Source organism: Salarias fasciatus, chromosome 23 (assembly GCF_902148845.1).
Source record: "Salarias fasciatus chromosome 23, fSalaFa1.1, whole genome shotgun sequence".
NCBI classification, from domain to species: domain Eukaryota; kingdom Metazoa; phylum Chordata; class Actinopteri; order Blenniiformes; family Blenniidae; genus Salarias; species Salarias fasciatus.
The window spans coordinates 4,408,384-4,427,105 of NC_043766.1; the positions used below are offsets into that span (position 1 = coordinate 4,408,384).

The window sequence follows — 18,722 nt, forward strand, 5'->3', positions numbered from 1 at the left end:
TATGAATTCTGTCAGTCTAACTGCAGTGTTGAAATATTTTTCATGTTTTAAAATATTTTCATTTGAAGCTCCTCGTCACTTGGACAAGCCGTCACTGTCTATGTGATTTGGTACAAAAGGTCGTCCTCTAATTGTTCACATCAAGAATTTATTGTCTGCCCGGAAAATGTTTTTGTCAGACCTCAAACATTTAAAAACCATGCGTTTTCTATACATTCTTCATGCAATGGCCAGCTGTTGGCGATCGGCTGGGTTCAACCGGGACAGATCTTGAGTTCAAGAGCAAAGAAATCTTTGGACTGTGTGAAGATGCACGAGGAAAACATGGAGAATCCACACAGAAAGATGCAGACGTTCAGTCAAGAAAAATAATAACGAGCAAAAATTCTCAAGCTTTGAAAGGACAAGCGCGACACAGCAAGAAGAAAAACCTGCAGGGTCAGGGGGATGCTTTATATCGATTTTGCTAGTAGAATTTTAGAATTTCCTTCTTTTTTCTGTAAATTCTTGAAAGGAAAAGGAGCTTATTGGATATGTTGGTTAGCTCATTTAACATGTGCACAAATGCTTGGAATCAAGTGCAAAACAGTGAAGGTATATTAGCAGAATTAGGACATCTGGAGCTCTTCAAAGATCATCTGTGAAGAGGTGATGGAAACAATCCTTCTGCTGTTTCCTTATAAATGTTTTATATGTATTAAACCTACACTAAGGAACTTATCAACCTTAATAAAACATTTTAATATCTTTTGTGATGATACTTCGACTTACAACTAGTTGAATGACCCCTCTGTCACGGCCTGAGGGCGTCAGTCTTGCTTTCACTTGGACTGAGCAGCTGTGAGGAGGGTGGTAGGAACCCTGCACACTAAAAACTCTAAATGTGCAGAATGCTTTATGGCATGCCTCACATCATGACATAACATTGTTTATCCACCATTAGATTCATCACCTCGTCGCTATCCGTCCTTCACACAGCCACTGGAAACAAATGTAGGCGAGTTCAGTCCGACAGCACGCCACCGGGAGGAGCATTTTACCACGCCACACGCTAGGCCTCATGGGAACTGTAGTATTCGGTCAGGCAAAATACTACCGCTTTTGTCCACTGGCGCCGCCAAAATCAACGAAAACTGAAAGTTCCTTAGTGTCACTGTAAGCCTTCCGGTAAAGGTTAGCAGGTGGTTAACCTTCATGTGACTGGTAGGATGGTTGCCTCTCAATAGGTTGGCTGGAGATTCGATTCCCCATCTGCTCCCTGTCCATTTGTTGAAGTGTCCTTGAGCAAGACTCTGACTGTGTGTGTGTGTGTGTGTGTGTGTGTGTGTGTGTGTGTGTGTGTGTGTGTGTGTGTGTGTGTGTGTGTGTTCTCGTATTTCTATCCTTGTCGGGGCCAAATGTCCCCACAAGGATAGCAAAACGTGGAACGACGTGCCTTGTGGGGACCTTTTTCCGGTCCTAAGTAGGAGAAACAGTGTTTTCTTGACCATGTTGTTGTTACTGAAAAAAGTAAAAGTGCAAAAACATTTCTTTAGGGTTAGGCTTTGTTGTGGTGTGGGTTAGGGTTAGGGTAAGGGTCAGGGTTAGGGGCTAGACATGAATGGGAGTCAATGGAAGGTCCCCACAAGGATAGAAATACGAGACTGAGCGTGTGTGTGTGTGTGTGTGTGTGTGTGTGTGTGTGTGTGAACAGATGAATGTGATTGACAGTAAAAAGAGCTCAGCCAGTGGAAAAATGCTGTCTTTGTGAAATCCTGAAATCCATTTTAGCATTTAGAAAAGTTATCTCCGATGAACATTTTAAAGTTGTGATGCTAAAATGAACTAAAGTACACTTTTCCCAAGTGTGTCGATGCCATGAATAATACTAATTAATGTTGCATTATTAAGTATTATATAAGACGGTTCATTTATTTCTGATAATTAACATTTATTTATGATTTATGTGCCCTATCTGCCCTGCATTGATTCAGTACAGTATATAACCCCACAACCTGAAATCCACCGGTGATCTCTTTTTACAGCCAAAGGTCTGAATTGAAATGGAATGTAACGCTGATTATGTGATTTAGTTGCCTCAGCATTGGTGGAGAAAAAGCCTCCTTATTCTAAATGTCCTGAATCACAGCTTAAAGTTTTCGTACGATCATGTGGAGAGCATTTTGTATTGACAGCTTGTTGCATCGTTGGGAGCAGTCAGATGGGAGCAGGTGTGGAGGAGGAGGAGGAGGAGGAAGAAGAGAAAGACATAAACACTCAGCTGCTGGAAAAATCCCTTTCCTTGCCTCATGCTGTTGCTCATAGTCAGTCTAATCCAAACAGGTGAGGCTCCAGAGAGAATCAGACTTTGTTTTTTGTGAAAGTTCTCATCAACCTCTCACAGAATAATGTTGTCGTCATTTACTGTTCTTTGGAAAGACATAACAGGAAATTCTCCTCTTATTCTTTATGTTGTAATTTGAACAACCAAAGACACCATATTTAGACTTGCTCTTCCTCACTCTTATCCTGTTCTTCATCTAATTGCTGCTTTGCATCCCTGATACACAGACTCCCACTGCTGAACCAGAAGCAGATGCTATGTTGGGAATGAAACATTAAGATTTCCTCTATACCTCACAAAACAATAACACAAAACCCACACATTTGAAACTTTTTTCATTTGTTATTTAAATTTCAGTTTCTTGTCCTCGGCAATAATGGAATTGGATTTTCGCCCCCTGAGTTTCTCGGCTCCAGAGTCTCTTTTGCTGCTGTATTCTTGATCTCCATCGAGTTGTCCGAGCTATCAGCGACAGGGAAGTTTGATGAAAGCAGTTGTTGAAAGTTGAACCCTGCGTGGATCGTGACCAATATAGTCAGCCTGTTTCATCTCACAAACAATGCACAGATAAGAAATCCAATTAAGTCTATGCTGCGCAGTGTTATTTCCCATTTCTGCAATCGTCTCGTACATGTCTATAAACAATGAGCCATTGATACTGAAATACATTTTTTTCCATAGATATGCAAATCATCTGTTATTATCGAATGAAACGGTAACAAGGCGACAGAGTTTCGATCAGCTTGTGATCACAGCCAGAGTTCAACCAGGAAGATACGGTGCAGCTTGTACTCAGTGAAACCTCTTGTGTGCTGGTTTGAAAAGAAAATAATAGGCCATTGATGACTCCTGTGTGAATCCTGCATGCAGTGGCAGATAATTATCGGAAGTAACTTCGGCAGAGAGGAGAGTAGACGTCCTGGCCATGGTCTGAATCACTGATGTGAAGGTGTCGGCTCCGGCTGAGCATTTCACCAGGTGATGTGTGTGATTACTTCTTCCAATCTGGTTAAACTTGCTAATCAGCCAAAGCAGTTGCTTTAACACTTGGGTGGAACAAACGCCTGCTGTGCCTTGACCCTCCGTTGCAGTCGGCGTCACACTGCGCTCAATCACAGCACCCAGCGGTCGCCCGAGAGATCTTCAGCATGCGACTGTTTTCACAAACAAACATTCAGAATGACTGTGAGCCTCGAAACATATAAAGTGGTGTTTTTACAGGCCTTGCATTTCTTCTTTCGGGAACATTACGGCTCAAAAGTGGTCATAAGACTCACTGTAGCCATCAATTGGAATTCAATGAGCAGAGAAAATCAGCCTTCAGTTCTAAAAATATATCAGACATGTTTCGGGTATGAAATGTTTTCCAATTGTCAGAGGAGGAAGGCGAGGAGGCAATGTAACTACAACAGCAGTCACTCCTGCTGAAGGTGCTGAAATATCAGTAAGATGATCAAGTTATCGATGACTGCATGGCTTTCAATTTTAAATGATTTTAAAGGAAGAATGATCATTTTATTACCAATATTTTTACAGCAAAGGTGTCAGGTAAGATAAAACAATACCTCACAAGTTTGTCATGCATATTTGTCAGATAATGACAATAATGATAAGACAAAATGATACCAATACTAATAATAATGACAGACAATAATTGTCCAGATAATGTGACTTTACAGAAGTGATGTTTGTTATAACTTTACTGCAACACTGTCGCACAAACGTGCAAACAGTGTTTTACATCTTTCAGTTAACATGCATCATGCGGTCAACACAAAATCCCTTTTACAGATTCCATCTGACAACGTTTTATGTTTTGTTTCAGCAGCTGTGATGGTTAAAATATCATCATGGCCAGTGGACGTTAATTACAGATAACAAATCTTACATATTGTATTTCATGGCAGCGCATCCTGCAGTTTCACCTCTTGATATATGATAAAAGCCCTCTGGCCAGTTGTAGATGGCTCAGTGATGAAAGAAAGTCACATTTTGATCTGTATTGGTTTGTTTTGTTGGAGGAGGATCAGGCTTTGTAGATCCTTTGAAAAGAGCCTTTAAGTTAATCATATTAAACTCCCTCACTGCAGTTCTTTATTAAAAAGGCCACAACACAATTAATCCCCTCTTTGTGAATAAGAGCATTAGCTGTGTGAAGAGGACACTTCTTAGAAGAAATCAAATTTACTCTCCCACACTGATCCAGAGGTAATTAATTAGTTTATGTGCTATGATAGTTGTCTGAAAATACACAAATCAACATATTCAGCAATAAATTGAAAACATGAGGACAATTGAAAACTGCAAAACCTCAGAGTCTACATGTGAGTGTGCTCTGTTGCACAGGGAGGATCATTTTTGTGGTGTTTTCTGACCATCAATGGAAAATAGAGTTAATAGTGGTGATTGCTGGAAGTCTTCACACTCAGCTGCAAACCACCCCAGTGCATGCTGGGCTTGATGAAACCAACAGGACAACATCATCTGCAAAAAGGAGAGATGAGATCCCGTGGTCCTGGAAGCGTCCCCCTTCCGGCGCCTGGCTGCGCCTAGAAACTCTGTCCATAAAAATGACAAACAGAACCGGAGACAAAGGGCAGCCCTGCCAGAGTTCAACATAAACCAGGAACAGGTCTGACTTGCTGCCAGCAATGCGGACCAGACTCCTTCTTCGGTCTTAAAAGAGACCAGACAGTTCCTAAAAAGGAGTCCCGGACTGCATGCTCCCGAAGCACCCCTACATATGACACCGTGAGGAACGCAGTCGAACGCCTTCTCCAAATCCACAAAACGCATGTGGACTGGTTGAGTGAACTCCCACAAGGCCTCAAGCAGCCGATGGAGAGTGTAGAGCTGGTCCAGTGTTTCACGACCAGGAAGAAAAATGCACTGTTAACCTTGGATTGGTCGAACAGTGTGAAGCGATGGGGATGAGAATCTACACCTCCTGGGTGCTCTCTCAGAGACAGGGTCCTCCATATCGAGAGGAGCCAGCTGAGGTGGCTCAGGCCATCTGTTCAGGATGGAGGCCTCCCTGGGAAGGAGTTCCAGGCAAGTTCCGCCAGGAGGAGGTAACCAGGAAGACCAAGGACACAGTGGAGAGACCAGTCCTCTTGACTGGCCTGGAACATTTCGGGATCCTCTTGGAAGGGCTGGAGGTAGAGTCTGGGGTCCCAGAAGTCTGGGCATCCTTGCTTACACTGCTTCCCCCACGACTCGGCCTCAGATAAGCGGGTGAAAATGGATGGATAGATGGTCCGAGTCTAATTTCTGTAAACGTGGGACTGCAACTTTATTATCACAGAAAAGAGGCAGCTTTAAGTAGGCTACTTGTCAGGATTTGTTCTTGCACATGTATTGGATGCCCTTGTTTTGTTTGTATTTTGACTGGTCGTATAAAACCACATGGTGTCAGCTTTTAATGAGGTTGATGCACTTTTTTTTTCTTGCGGCCAAAATTATTTGGTTTCCAGTGCGTGCCTGTGGTCGTCACCATCCATCCTTGGAGATATTATCATTAGCTTCATTTAGTACAATTTCCTATTGCCTGCCAGAGATTACAGAGACACACCTGGTCTGTCTGTGCTTGTGGGTTTTAATTGTGTGCACCGGTTTTCTCCAGGTACTCTGGCTTCCTCTCTCTGTCCAAAACCATTTGTTTGAGGTTAATTGGTGACCCTAAGTTGCCCGTGGGTGTGAATGTGAATGGGTGCCTGTCTGCCTGTCTGTCTGTCAGTCTTTTTGCTCTCTAATAGACTGTTGACCTGTTCAGTGTGTACTCTGCCTTCATCAATAAAAGACCTGGGATCAGCTCTGACACCCCACAAATCTCAACTGGATAAAGCACTACAGAAGACGGATGATATGTGAAAGCTCAGTGTCGAAGACACACAAATAAAGTTCAGTCTCTACTAAGGAATTATTCTAAATCCTGAAACGCACTGTAAGCATTATTGTGTTATCGGAATACATAATGATCCCAATCTCCAGAAGGTGAAAATGTCTTTGATTAGTTGGCTGTGATCCTGAGCACAGTCCAGAGAGGGCACTGCAGTGAACGACAAACTGATTTCCACCAGCTGCTATAAGACTGAGGTGTTTCCTCCTCAGAGCAGTCAGGTTCCCTGGAGATAAGAGATTTTAATGAGGAACAACAGTCCAGCAGGAGCTGCAGCGTACTGTAGATCGATCTGTGTGGCTGGGTCTTAGTTTGCTGGAACTCCGCTCATTACAGGAATCACCAAAAGTCCGTTTTGCTCTCCGTCACTGCCAAGAATCACAATGAGAATACAGCTGGGAATGTGGCAGCAGAGCAACAGGACGACTCTGGAGGAAACACTGACAAGTGCCACAAAGTTTGGTAAAGCAACAAAGCCCGAGGCAGGGAAAAGCAGTAATATTGGTGGAGTACCCAAAAAATCTGACTGCATTTTCAAGCAGTTGAGAAATCATGAAATGCAGGTGAACACAAATAAAGCTATTTGGCATTTAAATCTTTGCACAGTGAATCAAAATTGTTTAACAACAACTTTTTCCGTGCCTTGGCAGTAGAAAATATTCTGCCATAATTAGCATTGGGTTAATCACTGACTCTATAATCTGAGCGTCAAAGATCGAGAAATTATTTTCCTTTTACTCATTTTCAATGTGTAACAGTGAATCGTATCCTGACTACTTTAAGGAACAACAAGCTCTCCATGCAGTTAGTTCGGCTGTCTCTCTCTGTTTTGCACCTGCTGGTTGTTATCTTTCACAGTAACTAAGGATTTGGTCAAAATGACGAGCATTACACTAAACTCTTGTTTCGTGGAGAAAGACACCATTAACCCTAACTCCGTCTGATTTTGGCTGCATGTTTATCTGAACAGTTTCACTGCTTCACTGCAGCTTCTCTTTGCCGACACTTTGCAAAATCTGTATCTTTTGAGATCAAGTTGTCAGAAATAATTTTGCACGACAACCAAACTAAGTGAATTAACCACTTTAAACAACATTAACACACCCTGAGAGACAATCAAAAGTATAACCACTTACCTTTCACTTTTAGCATATGGATAGTGATTCCACTTCGTTTGTAATGAAAACTACTGACTGTGGTGAAGCATTACTTTACAGCAACTTCTCCAACACTGTTATTACTGACACCACACATTAAAAAGAAAAAATCAAAGTGATACAAACACAATCCAGAAACATGACAAGCTTTATTGTTCATGTTGATCGTTGTCTGGAGGCACTGAAAAGGTTCAGTTTTGAGCAGAATGATGTTCAGGTTGTTGGGCTGAACAATAAATACAGGGGAACAGTTTCTCCGGACACAGTGAGAAGACGTCCATCCTTTTCCATGACTGCTATCCTTACAGCACACACGATTATCTGAAGTAGATCTGTGACTTTACATGAGATGGCCATGTACATCGTACAGTAGATAGCACTTTTACAGCAGGTGTTTTTATTTTCTATAATCTGTTCTTCAGCAACAGCAGATTCACTGATCACTGGTTTGGGAGTACAATAAAGAAATATTAGAAATAAACTGTTATAAAATCCCTTTCACTGGGTCTCGTGGTTTCTATATAATACCAACATAAGTTTGGTAAACCGTGGGTGAAATGTCAATCTTTAACAAGTATTGATTGGTCTTCTAAGTGCATCTAAAAGTGTCATAAACATGCTCAGGGAAACAATTTTCTGTAAACAGAGCGCATGGAAACCCAAAAGAATGAACAGTAGCTGAAATCCCACCAGTTATTGTGTTCACTGAGGCAGTAGCACCGCACACATTATGGAGTGGAGACATATATATAATTCTCAGTGAAGAAATATTTGCTGGATTAACCATTTTGGTCAAAGCGCCAATAAATGTGGTCCCTGATGGTCTGCGCTTTCCTCAAAAACACACATTTCCAAGTCTTGCAAAAAATATGGCTACTTCATGTAGTGCCTGTTTTCTGAGGTCACACTTCACGTCACGCTGAGCTTGAACTCCTGGATGACTTTGACACACACACACACAAACACACATGCTCATACACACACACATGCACGCACACACACACAGTCTCTTTGGTAGTGTACAGCAGGTGTGGGTTACATGTTCCATCCAAGTCCGATGTGTGTGGCCAGCAGGTAGCACATCCCGATCATGCATGTCATTATCATCATAGGGAATCCCAGCCTGTGAGCAACAAGATAAAAAGTCCATTAAACATATGAGTTTCTTGAAAAAAATATGTCACCATTAAAGTAGAGCTCTGGAGAAAGAAAAAAAAAAACCTGCCCCTGATGCTTCGGTCTACCCCATCTTCTTCCTAAAATTATCTCTTCATATCTGCTGAAAAATTTGTTCACAACTGAGATATATTGTTTGAGATGCTGCACACGGACACCTCTCCTGAAAATGCACCCAGTGTTGGGAGACGAAACATGCAACAAAACATATGGTGTCATCAGCAAAACCAATTAAAAAAGGATATAAAGAGTTTTTATCGCCCATTTTAACTGCTGTACCTCAAGCATTTTTAGGTCTCCAAAAAGAAACTGAACGGCAGTGTGTAAAAAAAGTAATTACTGACACATTTCTCTGCATGAGACAAATGAAGCAACGTCCTCGGCACAACATGTTTGTGATTAAATGTTTGATGAAGACAAACAGCCTTTCACAAGGTCACATGATATCAACTCCTTCCTACATCTATCTTGGTTTACTTCCAAATTGCTTCTCTTTATTGAACCAATTTCTTTGTCTTTTGACCTTTGGTAGAGAGAGGCAGTCAAATTCTTCATGTGTGGGAAACAGAATTACTGCTCTGAAATGAGACAAAAAAAAAAATGTTGGTTTTCTTTCAGCACAGGGAGGGCAGGTCTGCAGTTCAGCATCCTGATCAAGTATGCACCCGTCTGCAGGTAAAGGCTTGTCTCCTGTCTTTCTGACTTCAGCGAAATGCTACAGATCATTTGCAAAATTAATGTACATGAAGTGGAAAGTCTGCAACAGCATGCAAAAAAAAGGAAAAAAAAAAAAAAGGCCAGGTCCTCAGAGATGCTTCAAAATGGTGATATTGCATTTTTTTAATAGCATTTTTAAAGGCCATCTCTCATCTCAGTGTAATGACTAGCATTTAGTTTATCTTTGTTATGCAACAGCAGTGGGTTGCTTCAATATAAGTAGCAGGTTGTCATGCTTGGATTAGTGCCAAATATATATATATAAAAAATAGAAAACTGTCCTCAGTTGACTCTAAAGCTGCAGATGGCTCGTCTTTTGGATGTCTACCATGTCCTATATGGACACATGGCTGCACCAAGGGCCAAAGATCTGTTTGCCTCCAGTCTGTGACACGGATCAGTTTTGGAGGACAGAAAGAGGAAGGGGAGTGTGACGCATGCCAGCAATCGATCTGTGTCAATGCAGCGAGAGAAATTATTAAAAGTGCAGCGGTCCTGCTAAAATATTAAAAACGCCATGCCACCACATTGTCATTTAGAACAGCTGTTGCTTACTGACGAACGGTGCAGTGAAGTTTTTTTCCCATGCTAAAATGATAGAAGTGACAGATGACAGCTGACAGATGATAACAGTAAAAAAAAGACTGTGTGTTTAGCCAGTGAATAGCAACAAACTTTCTAACTTTGGTGTTTACTCCAAACAAAAAGAAGAAAAACAAAGATGTAAACGTTCAAATCTACAGAGGGTTTGAAGCTCTACTTATCGTGTCTCAGAAGCACTCGAACTTTTCTTCATACGAACTGATGAATGCATGCCTTTTTTTTTATTTCATATGCATGTAAAAATATCAAGTAGTCAGTTGAGTTAATATAAAACTAGTCTCTAGTGATCTTATAATGTAAACATTATACATTCAGTCCAACACACGTGGAATTATTAACAATATTAGGTTACTGTGTAACTTAGTGTGTAACTAACGTCTCTGCTCCAAAATATATTCATTTATATAACGAAAACTTTACTCAGTATTAGGATGGAACCAGCATTTTGTTAAGCTTGATTAAGACAGATCAGAACCCATTTCTCTTCTGTCCATTTACTGTGATTTTTTTTTTTTTTTTAAGGGTTTTCTTCACTTCTATGCAGACGATGCACATCTCGACCCAAGTGTAATCACTGGGACATATCTGCTGGTCTGGATGAAACTAAGTTACTGATGCAAATATGAAACATTATCAGACTGGAGAGTGACATGTTTATGTGTTCACAGGGTCATTTTTCATTTTAGTGAAAGTCTTGGATTTACAACAGACTAATGCTGAACATTTGCATACACGAGCAGTTCAACTTTATACATAAAAAGGACCAAAGATGATCTGTGGCTTGATCACTTGCTCTAGAAACTGTATTTTAAATCAAATTAATAGCATGGCGTCAAAAGGATACTTGTTCTGAGTCAGTTCAGGAACTTTTCTAAACTTGCTTCCCACTGGTGCAGTGAGTCATGACCAGTTGGTCCTGTACAAGACATCTGGGAAAAGCTTTTTTTTTTTGTCAGTAACAATAAACACAGCCTAATAATCCAGTTTACGTAGCTCAGTTACCACTGTGGTGTTATTTTTGAGTAGTGGACTTCTGCTACAGATGAATGGAAAGAAGAATCTGAAATGACACCGTAGTCAGACAAGCAGGGGTCACCTTTACTCGAGTGAACGGCTGTCTGCTGAGCAACATTCATTTCCCCGTGCAAGGACAGAGGGCAGGTGGAAAAAGCCGCCACAATACAGGAGAGAAGGAACCAGGTTCACCTTGTCTAAAAACTCCTCATCACACCTTGTGATCTCACACACACTGACTTAATTGTGTATGATGGGAACTCTTTGAAGGTCCTGATGCAATCTGAAAGACTGTGTTCAGATGAACCCGGGGGAGGCTCGACTCCGACCGTGGACACTGTGCATCAACGATGAGAACAAAACTGCTCTCTGTGACAATACCTGACCTGTTGTGTTCAACAACCACCGTGACCTAGAAAATTCACCATCAGGCAGCACGGAGAACAATACCTCCAAAAATATATGTAATTTGCTCACTGATTATGGTCCACGTTGGATTTCATGCTAATGAAGGCACACCTGCTCCAGTGAGCAGAGGGCTCTGTTTCCAACACAGGTCTCCTTTGCAAATGCAGATGATGAACAGAAATATTAATTCACTCAATTGGTGCGGCAAAGCCGTGATCACAGAGCATGAAGAAACTGAACAATGGTCCTTTCTATTTGAAGTAGCTCTTAGTGTTCACTGTCTGCTTGTACTTATACAGTCGGTGTTACAGGCAGAACACGAGTCTGAGACAGGCTGACACAAAATCCCATCCTGCTAAAAATGACCATCCTTAGTTTTATGCAGGTATAGCACCTATTAGCATGGTGCTTTACTTAGTTTATAGTGTCTGCAATTTTAATATGTGGAAAAAGTGAGTTACAAAAGATTTTTTGGGGAAAAAATAGGAATAAATTAACATTTTTATCACCACATGTTTCCATATCTTGAAATCTGTGGATTTTACCAATTGGATTTCCACCAAATAATATAACTGTGAAAACACCTACTTGAACTTGTCAATGTTTCTGACGCTGCAGCTGCTGTTTGAGAAACAGACACTCAACTGTGGCTTTATTGCATATCAGTATTCTCATGGGCCTTCACATGACATTCTGACTTTGGCTTTCAAATTTATTAATTGGTCAGTTTATTGGAGTGTTAACGACGAGCTAAGAAGAAAGACATCTGTAGACAAAGTTAGAAATTTGATACACACACATGTACAGTCTGGTCACTGATGAGTTTTCTTCATGTAAAAACTCTTGAGTTCTTGTTTATCTGTTTGTTACAGAGTCATTTTCATGTGTCAACACTGAATCCCTGCTACCATATAACCATAATAGGGTTTTCATGTGTTATGCTGCTTCTCCCTTGGTGTTCAGGTTAAGTCGTAACCTTGAATGTGGGGATGAGTCAGAGTATGGTGTAATGCGGCGTATTCTCCCCTGCCACAGAAAGCTGTCCTGAGAGGTGCTACATGATGAAATATATTATTGTCCTCACACAATTTCTCCCACTTCTGATCAGATGTCACAGAGAAAATACCTGCCAGTGTAGAAAACTGCAGCTCCAGCTGTTTTCCACGTTGCAATCCAATGAAAGCACTTGCAGGGGCACATACACCGCCAAGGTGGACTATATGTTGTACGTATAGAGTGTTGTTTTGCCACGCTCTCTGGGTTAATGGTTTGAGGAGGGGAGGATGACGACGGTCTGGAGCCATGAAGGAAAGCAACAGGGACCGCACCAGCTAACTGCTGAGCTATTCAGGGCCACTCATTTTCCTTTGTGATGGCCTATCAAAAGGCATTCCTGTCCCTGTGGGCCCCGAAATTCAACCGCCTGATACGGCGCTCGTCAGTCCCAGCTGCCCGGAGTCCCCGTCAGACTCCTCTCCGCCGTACCTGTCTGTCTGCACAGCTGTGACCCCTGCCACACTCAGCCAATTACAGGCAGAGCTGCAGCCCAGAGCGAAGCCTCTGTCCACAAACTGTACACACACATACAGTGGGAGTGAAGAGGAGCTGACAGACACCAACTGTTTCCCTCCAATTCAGCCAGAACTCATGCAGATGGACATCCCCAAGCCCCATTTTTAACACAAAAACAAATTTGTTAACATTTTTATGGCTACCTGTGAGACACTTCCCGAGAATCCTCCAATTATGCTGTGGTCTTACAGGCGCATCAGCACTGAGTGGGAAAGAAGCTCTGGCTGAATGGGTAGTTAGGATTTATTTTCCCTTAAAGATACCCTGTAAAAGTTACGTCCTGTCTTGTAATGTCAGTGTTAGGACTTAATAAAGCCAAATTACACATTAGAGTTTATGAAGTAAGTTTTCCTTCATGGATATGTAATATTTAGAAAATAAACCCCATTAAATATAGGTATAAATAGTTAGATTTGTTTTTGTTCCTACATTTATTTCAAAGTGCAATTTTATTCACAACTTCTGGAAATATTAGTTTCAGTGATTTCTTTTGTTTTTAACTCTATTGAAAGGGAGGTGGAAATGTTTTCAGCCTTCAGCAGGAATGCTACCGTCACTGTCGTCAGAGGTATTTCCAAAGTGGGATTTTTTCCTGAATCTCTCCTGTCGCTCTTCTGTCAACGTTCTTCTATCAACGCTTTGACTTTGTGACAAATCACCTCCTACATTGCATTTCCTTCTTTTATTAGTTGCTGTGAGGATTCCATATATTTGATAATGTCCTCAAACAAGCTCCAACTCCATGATATTACATTCATGACTTTGTGCTTTTGAAGACTCAGTGGTAAATTCAATCTGTTCAAGGTGGAATCACACAATAGAGATTGCTGTCACATCATGCATGTGAAACGCTTTGAAAACTCCTGCTTTTCTACATGACGTTATTCTCTCCCCAGCAGTTATCTTTCAAACACAAGCCTGACGCCACAATACTGTAAAGCAGCATTCAAATCCATTATAAAACAAATTGTTACAGCATTAATCCTCCCTAAAGGAAAATGATGTGAGGAATCATGTCTTGAAATCGATGCAACATCAAGTCTGTGGTCTAGACGTGATGAATACAGCAATTCATCCAAAGGCTGTTCAGCTCACACTAAATCATAATTGCACGCCGACGATGAGCCATCAAAGTGTAGAGAACTCGCCTTTAAATCGGCGGCTGTGACAGAGGCCTTTCTAAAGAAAGGTTTTTTCTGATTTTTGATGCCCCTTTAGAGAAAGCAGCCCCAGTTGCTTCATTTTCAGGTTTCTGGTTCAAATCCCTTGAGAGGAAAAAGCCCTAAAGATACAGCAGGTAACATGAGTATTGAACACATCAGCATTTTTCTCAGTGGGTATATTTCTAAAGGTGCTGCTGACAGGAAATTTTCATATCTTGATTTATGAACATCTATGTTTAGATGTCTTTGCAGGTGTGGGTTGTTACCAACATCTGGAGAAAACTTCAGTGTCTCCATGTCTCTTTTCATCATTACATGCATTACGGTTCGTCGCTGCATCAATCAAGTGCTCCATTATTTTCAAGTGATTGCATATCGAGCGTAATGGGACTTACATTTTCACTTCGTTCAACATCACTGACTGCTTCGGTCGCCTCGAAGAGCACGACTGACTGGGAGCAGCTGCTAATCTGGGAGGCAACCGACCTTCAGTTCTGCACGGGATCTGATCACATTTTTCTCTATTCACTCAAGTTTTTCTTTTATTTATTTATTTATTTATTTATTTATTTATTTATTTTTTTTGTGATCAGATTTCCAAGGAGTTCTGATGAAAATCCTATATATTATAGATAAATGGCCAAAATATGTTGTTCTGCTCAAGTAAAATTTGCTCTTTAATTACTGTAATAATAGTGCAATCTAAAACAAATGATGTGTGAAACTTCACAAATATTTGTGCGTGACTGAAAAGAAAGTTTGTTAGGACAGTTGCTGTCAAAGTTTTCTTTTTTTTTTAAGTTCAATGTTCGGCATGATTTTTTTTTCCAGGAAGTAGTTTGAAACAGTTACAGCAGATTATTGTCATGTTGCTAGAAAAAACATAAAAAAATTAATATTTGGTGATTCAGAGCATCATACTAAAGCTTAGCAAATACATCAACTCAACATGTCATTTAAAAAAACAACTCATGCTATAGTGAGGTACAATTAATTCGTTCATTTTTATTTTTTTCCAAACTCAGCCTGTTTTTAAAACGTCAGAGATTTAAGGAGATGAATTAATCTCACACACGGAAAAGCAGCTTGAAACCTGCACACTACCTGTGGCGGTCATCAATATAATTGACATAAAATAGGGAGAAATTGGGGCAGCATGGCAGCTGAGTAGTTTGCACTGCTGCCCTACTGAAAGAAAAACTAAAAGTCTGTGCAGGGTTTGCACATTCTCCCCGAGTGTGCTTGAGATTTCACTGGATACTCGGAGAGTGTGGCATCCTCCTACACTTTAAAGAGACATGAAGGTTAGACTAGGTTCTGACTCTGCTCTGAAGAGACTTGGAAAGAGCAGGCATAAAGGATTTATACTTTAAGTTTCATATAGTGGTTCTTAAAGAGAAGAGTGTTGGTTTCATTTAGAAAGACTTTGTGCTCTAGTTTTTCAGAAGTGAGGACTCTGCTGATGTTCTTTATGTCAGCATATGATAGACATTAATGTGGTTGTACCTCTTCGGGCAAAACAGCCTCTCAAGCAGCTTCTCCAGTTATGAAAATTGCTGATATTAACCCAGAAATGCAAAGACTGAGAACATTTTTCAAAACCTTGTGCACTTGTGCAGGGGCCGTAACGTCTGCATGTTCAAAAGGAAGACTTACTTGAAGAACTCCATGAAGGAAAATCCGTATCCATGTTGCTCGGCGATTCCAGCACAAACCACATTGGCGGACGCTCCTATTAGTGTGCCATTTCCTACACAGACAGGGGAGTTGGGAAGTAGTTAGTTTTTGTGTATTTTGAGTTAAATATTCATGGCTTAGATCATGAGCACAGTTATATATGACTTAAAATCTTGAGCAATTCTACACTGCTTTGGCAAGAAAAGCATGGAGAATCATTTTTGGTATTCTTTTAGTGTCCTCTCTTCTAATTCAATATAAAGTTTCACTGTTTTTAATCTACTGTGAGCAGCAGTTTGACAGTCGGTGCGCGTATCCCTCCTGCCATTCAATGCTGCTCACATCTCAAAAGGTGTCAGTGTGGGGATGGAGCTGGGCGGCGGCAACATCATACGGCAGATCGATGAAGGCCTGTCACAGTGCAATTGATTAAACTGAAACACTATGACAGCTCTCTCACTCTCTCTCCATTTGTGTCCTTCCCGTCCAAACAGAGTCGTATTCTGCCGAAAGGCCGGCTGCCGGGGCGCAGCAGAGCCTAAATAGGGTACGCTCTGAGGGCCTCAAGGCTGCGTTGGACAAAAAGCACACCCTGCCCTCCCCGGGGGGAGGCACAGCTGTACAGAGCGGGCTGTCACCTGAAGCATATGTTGTCTCTGTCTGGCTGAGCCCATCAATAACGACCCACGCCTTTCAAATGGGGGGCTTGCCATGAGGTCCCTGGTGTGGCGTGTTGTCCCCAGGAACCAAACAGTCTTATCTATTATATTTACGTTGGTCTGCGGGTGAGTGACCGAGGCTTACCGCCGAGACAGGCTCCCATGGCCAGAGCAAAGATGAGAGGTTTCACTGGCAGGTTCACATCAGCGTCCTGACTCAGGTTGATGAGAACTGGGATCTACGAAGGCCAGAGAGGAGGTTGACAAACACAGTTAGAAGCCATTTCAAGTAGAAGGAAGGCAGTAGTTGTCTCAAACAGCTGGTCTGCAGATTTTGTATTGTGTTTCAACCACATCCCAACATTTACAGTAGATCCTCATTATTTGTCTCATGATTTCTCTCTAGATACCAGACAAAAGCTTTTCTTCAAAGTGACTGCTGTGCAATCAGCATACAGGACACAAGGCCTTGATTGTATCCCTGTCAAAACAGTCAATATGTTCATGCTTTCCCAATCATCTGTAACTGGTTTAGCTGATATTTTGTAGGACTTTGGCGAACTAATAAGAGAATTTGGGAGAATGTGGATGAGGTTGAAGTCTATCACTGCTTGTCACTCCTGTCGCACGCTGATGGTTGCTGCTATGTCCACGGTAAATTATGATCGTTCAACAAAAGCGCCAACAACTTTAGTATTATCATCATTATTTTGCATCTTGGCCACATCTAATATCAGTTTCTGTCACTGTAATAATATAAGCCTGAAAAAAACAAACAGCATAATGGGTGCCTCATAACTTTGATACCGCCACATAGCTGTGACCCACAAAGACAGCAAGCATGGATGCTGAGCCATTTCACCAAAAAAAGAAACACTTCCAAATGGATTGATTCATTCAGAAAATGTCAGAACACAAACACCGCGCTCTGAATGAGGGAAAAACAAATCTCCTCTCAGCGCCTGTCAATTGTGACAATCAGCACGCGGCTGCTTATCAGCTGTGCAGCCAATTGAAAAATGGCACGCTTTGAAGTCCTCGTCTTTCCAGGTGCGGCGGCGTTCGCACGGCCCTGACAATGTGGAGAAACCATCAAAGAGAAGAACGTTTTCAGGTTTTGTGTGGACACTGTGGTGACGGCATTGAGGGCAAGATGATGGTTAAATTCTAGCAACCTCAGTAACGCCAGGCTCAAGAGGAATAGCTTCATTTTAGTGGAGCACAGCGGCACTGATTTCAGTGCCAAATCGGTGTTTTACTTTTACTTTATGTCAAGGTATTAAAAACGTTGAATACATGCCTGCTGATCAAAATCATTTTTGTTTGCTTTTTTTATGAATTTAGCTTATGTTAATCTCAAAAAGTGAAAATGCTGACGCGCTTTATTACAGTTTTGAGGTCCATTCCTGCTGTGAAACCACTGCAAAAACTCATTGTCTTACCAAGTTCAGTCAAAATGTCTCATCCACTTGATTTAAGATAAATTTAAAATAGATAGGCTTATTTCTAGGTTTAAAAATGTTATTTCAAGATCTCTTATCATACAAAATGGCTGTAAGGACAGATGATTAGTGTTGATATCTTATATTCGGGCTAGCGTTTTTGTACAGCCCCACATTTTATTATTTTCTTTGGAGAAAAGTTATTTTTGAATTGTTGTAACCATCGGCTTTATGCTGACACGTCTCACCATGGTGGCAGTGAAGGGGATGTTGTCAATGAGCGAAGACGCCAGAGCGGAGACCCACATCACCAGGATGATGGCTATGGCCAGGCGCTGGTCTTCTGGCACTGCCTGAGAGGGGAGATAATGGGGAGCGACAGATAAATGCTGCTTCCACTGGCACTGACACGGGCCCGGCCTCCCTTGGCCTGTCACTGATTTGAATCAAACGTACCAATTATGTTCAGTGTTTGACACTGAACCTGTCCTCCGGGACTGCAGACTGAGCGGACGAGGCAGTCCGCATGCGGTGTCTGAGTTTTTATCTATGGCGGTCTGTCCCGCACACGCGGCGAAGGCCAATTCTCCACATGCGACGGCAAGCACAATCACGCCTGAACCCACTTCTTGTTGTCTCGGGGAAGCGTGGGCATGTGAAAGGAAACAATATCTCTCTGCATCACCTGTGCTCCGGCAGCTGTACGAGGAGGGAGAGGCCGTGCAGCGCTGCCCAGCAGGGGGGCAGTTGGCGGGCAGCACAGAGCAGGTCACAGGCTATGAATAGCACACCACCTGTCATGTGTGATTATTCGACTTATGGGGCCGCTGTCGAAACCCGAGCTGACGTACCTATTACTGGTGCAATTCTCTGCTCAGAGATGCTTCGCCGGCATGATGCACAGAGGCAAGAA

The 18,722-nt window shown here is 41.8% G+C and overlaps 1 protein-coding gene across 1 annotated transcript in view; it reads right to left on the bottom strand.

The window, feature by feature from the left end:
• Positions 1-7,623: 7,623 nt before the first annotated feature.
• Positions 7,624-18,722, bottom strand: part of oca2 (oculocutaneous albinism II) — a 42,623-nt gene continuing 31,524 nt past the window's right edge. The window contains exons 22-25 of the mRNA XM_030083342.1: positions 18,058-18,162; positions 16,513-16,606; positions 15,688-15,781; positions 7,624-8,501 (exon numbers count right to left, since the gene is read on the bottom strand). Coding sequence (XP_029939202.1) covers positions 8,414-8,501; positions 15,688-15,781; positions 16,513-16,606; positions 18,058-18,162 — 381 coding nt within the window. The 3' untranslated portion in view covers positions 7,624-8,413. The remainder of the gene's footprint in view (positions 8,502-15,687; positions 15,782-16,512; positions 16,607-18,057; positions 18,163-18,722) is intronic.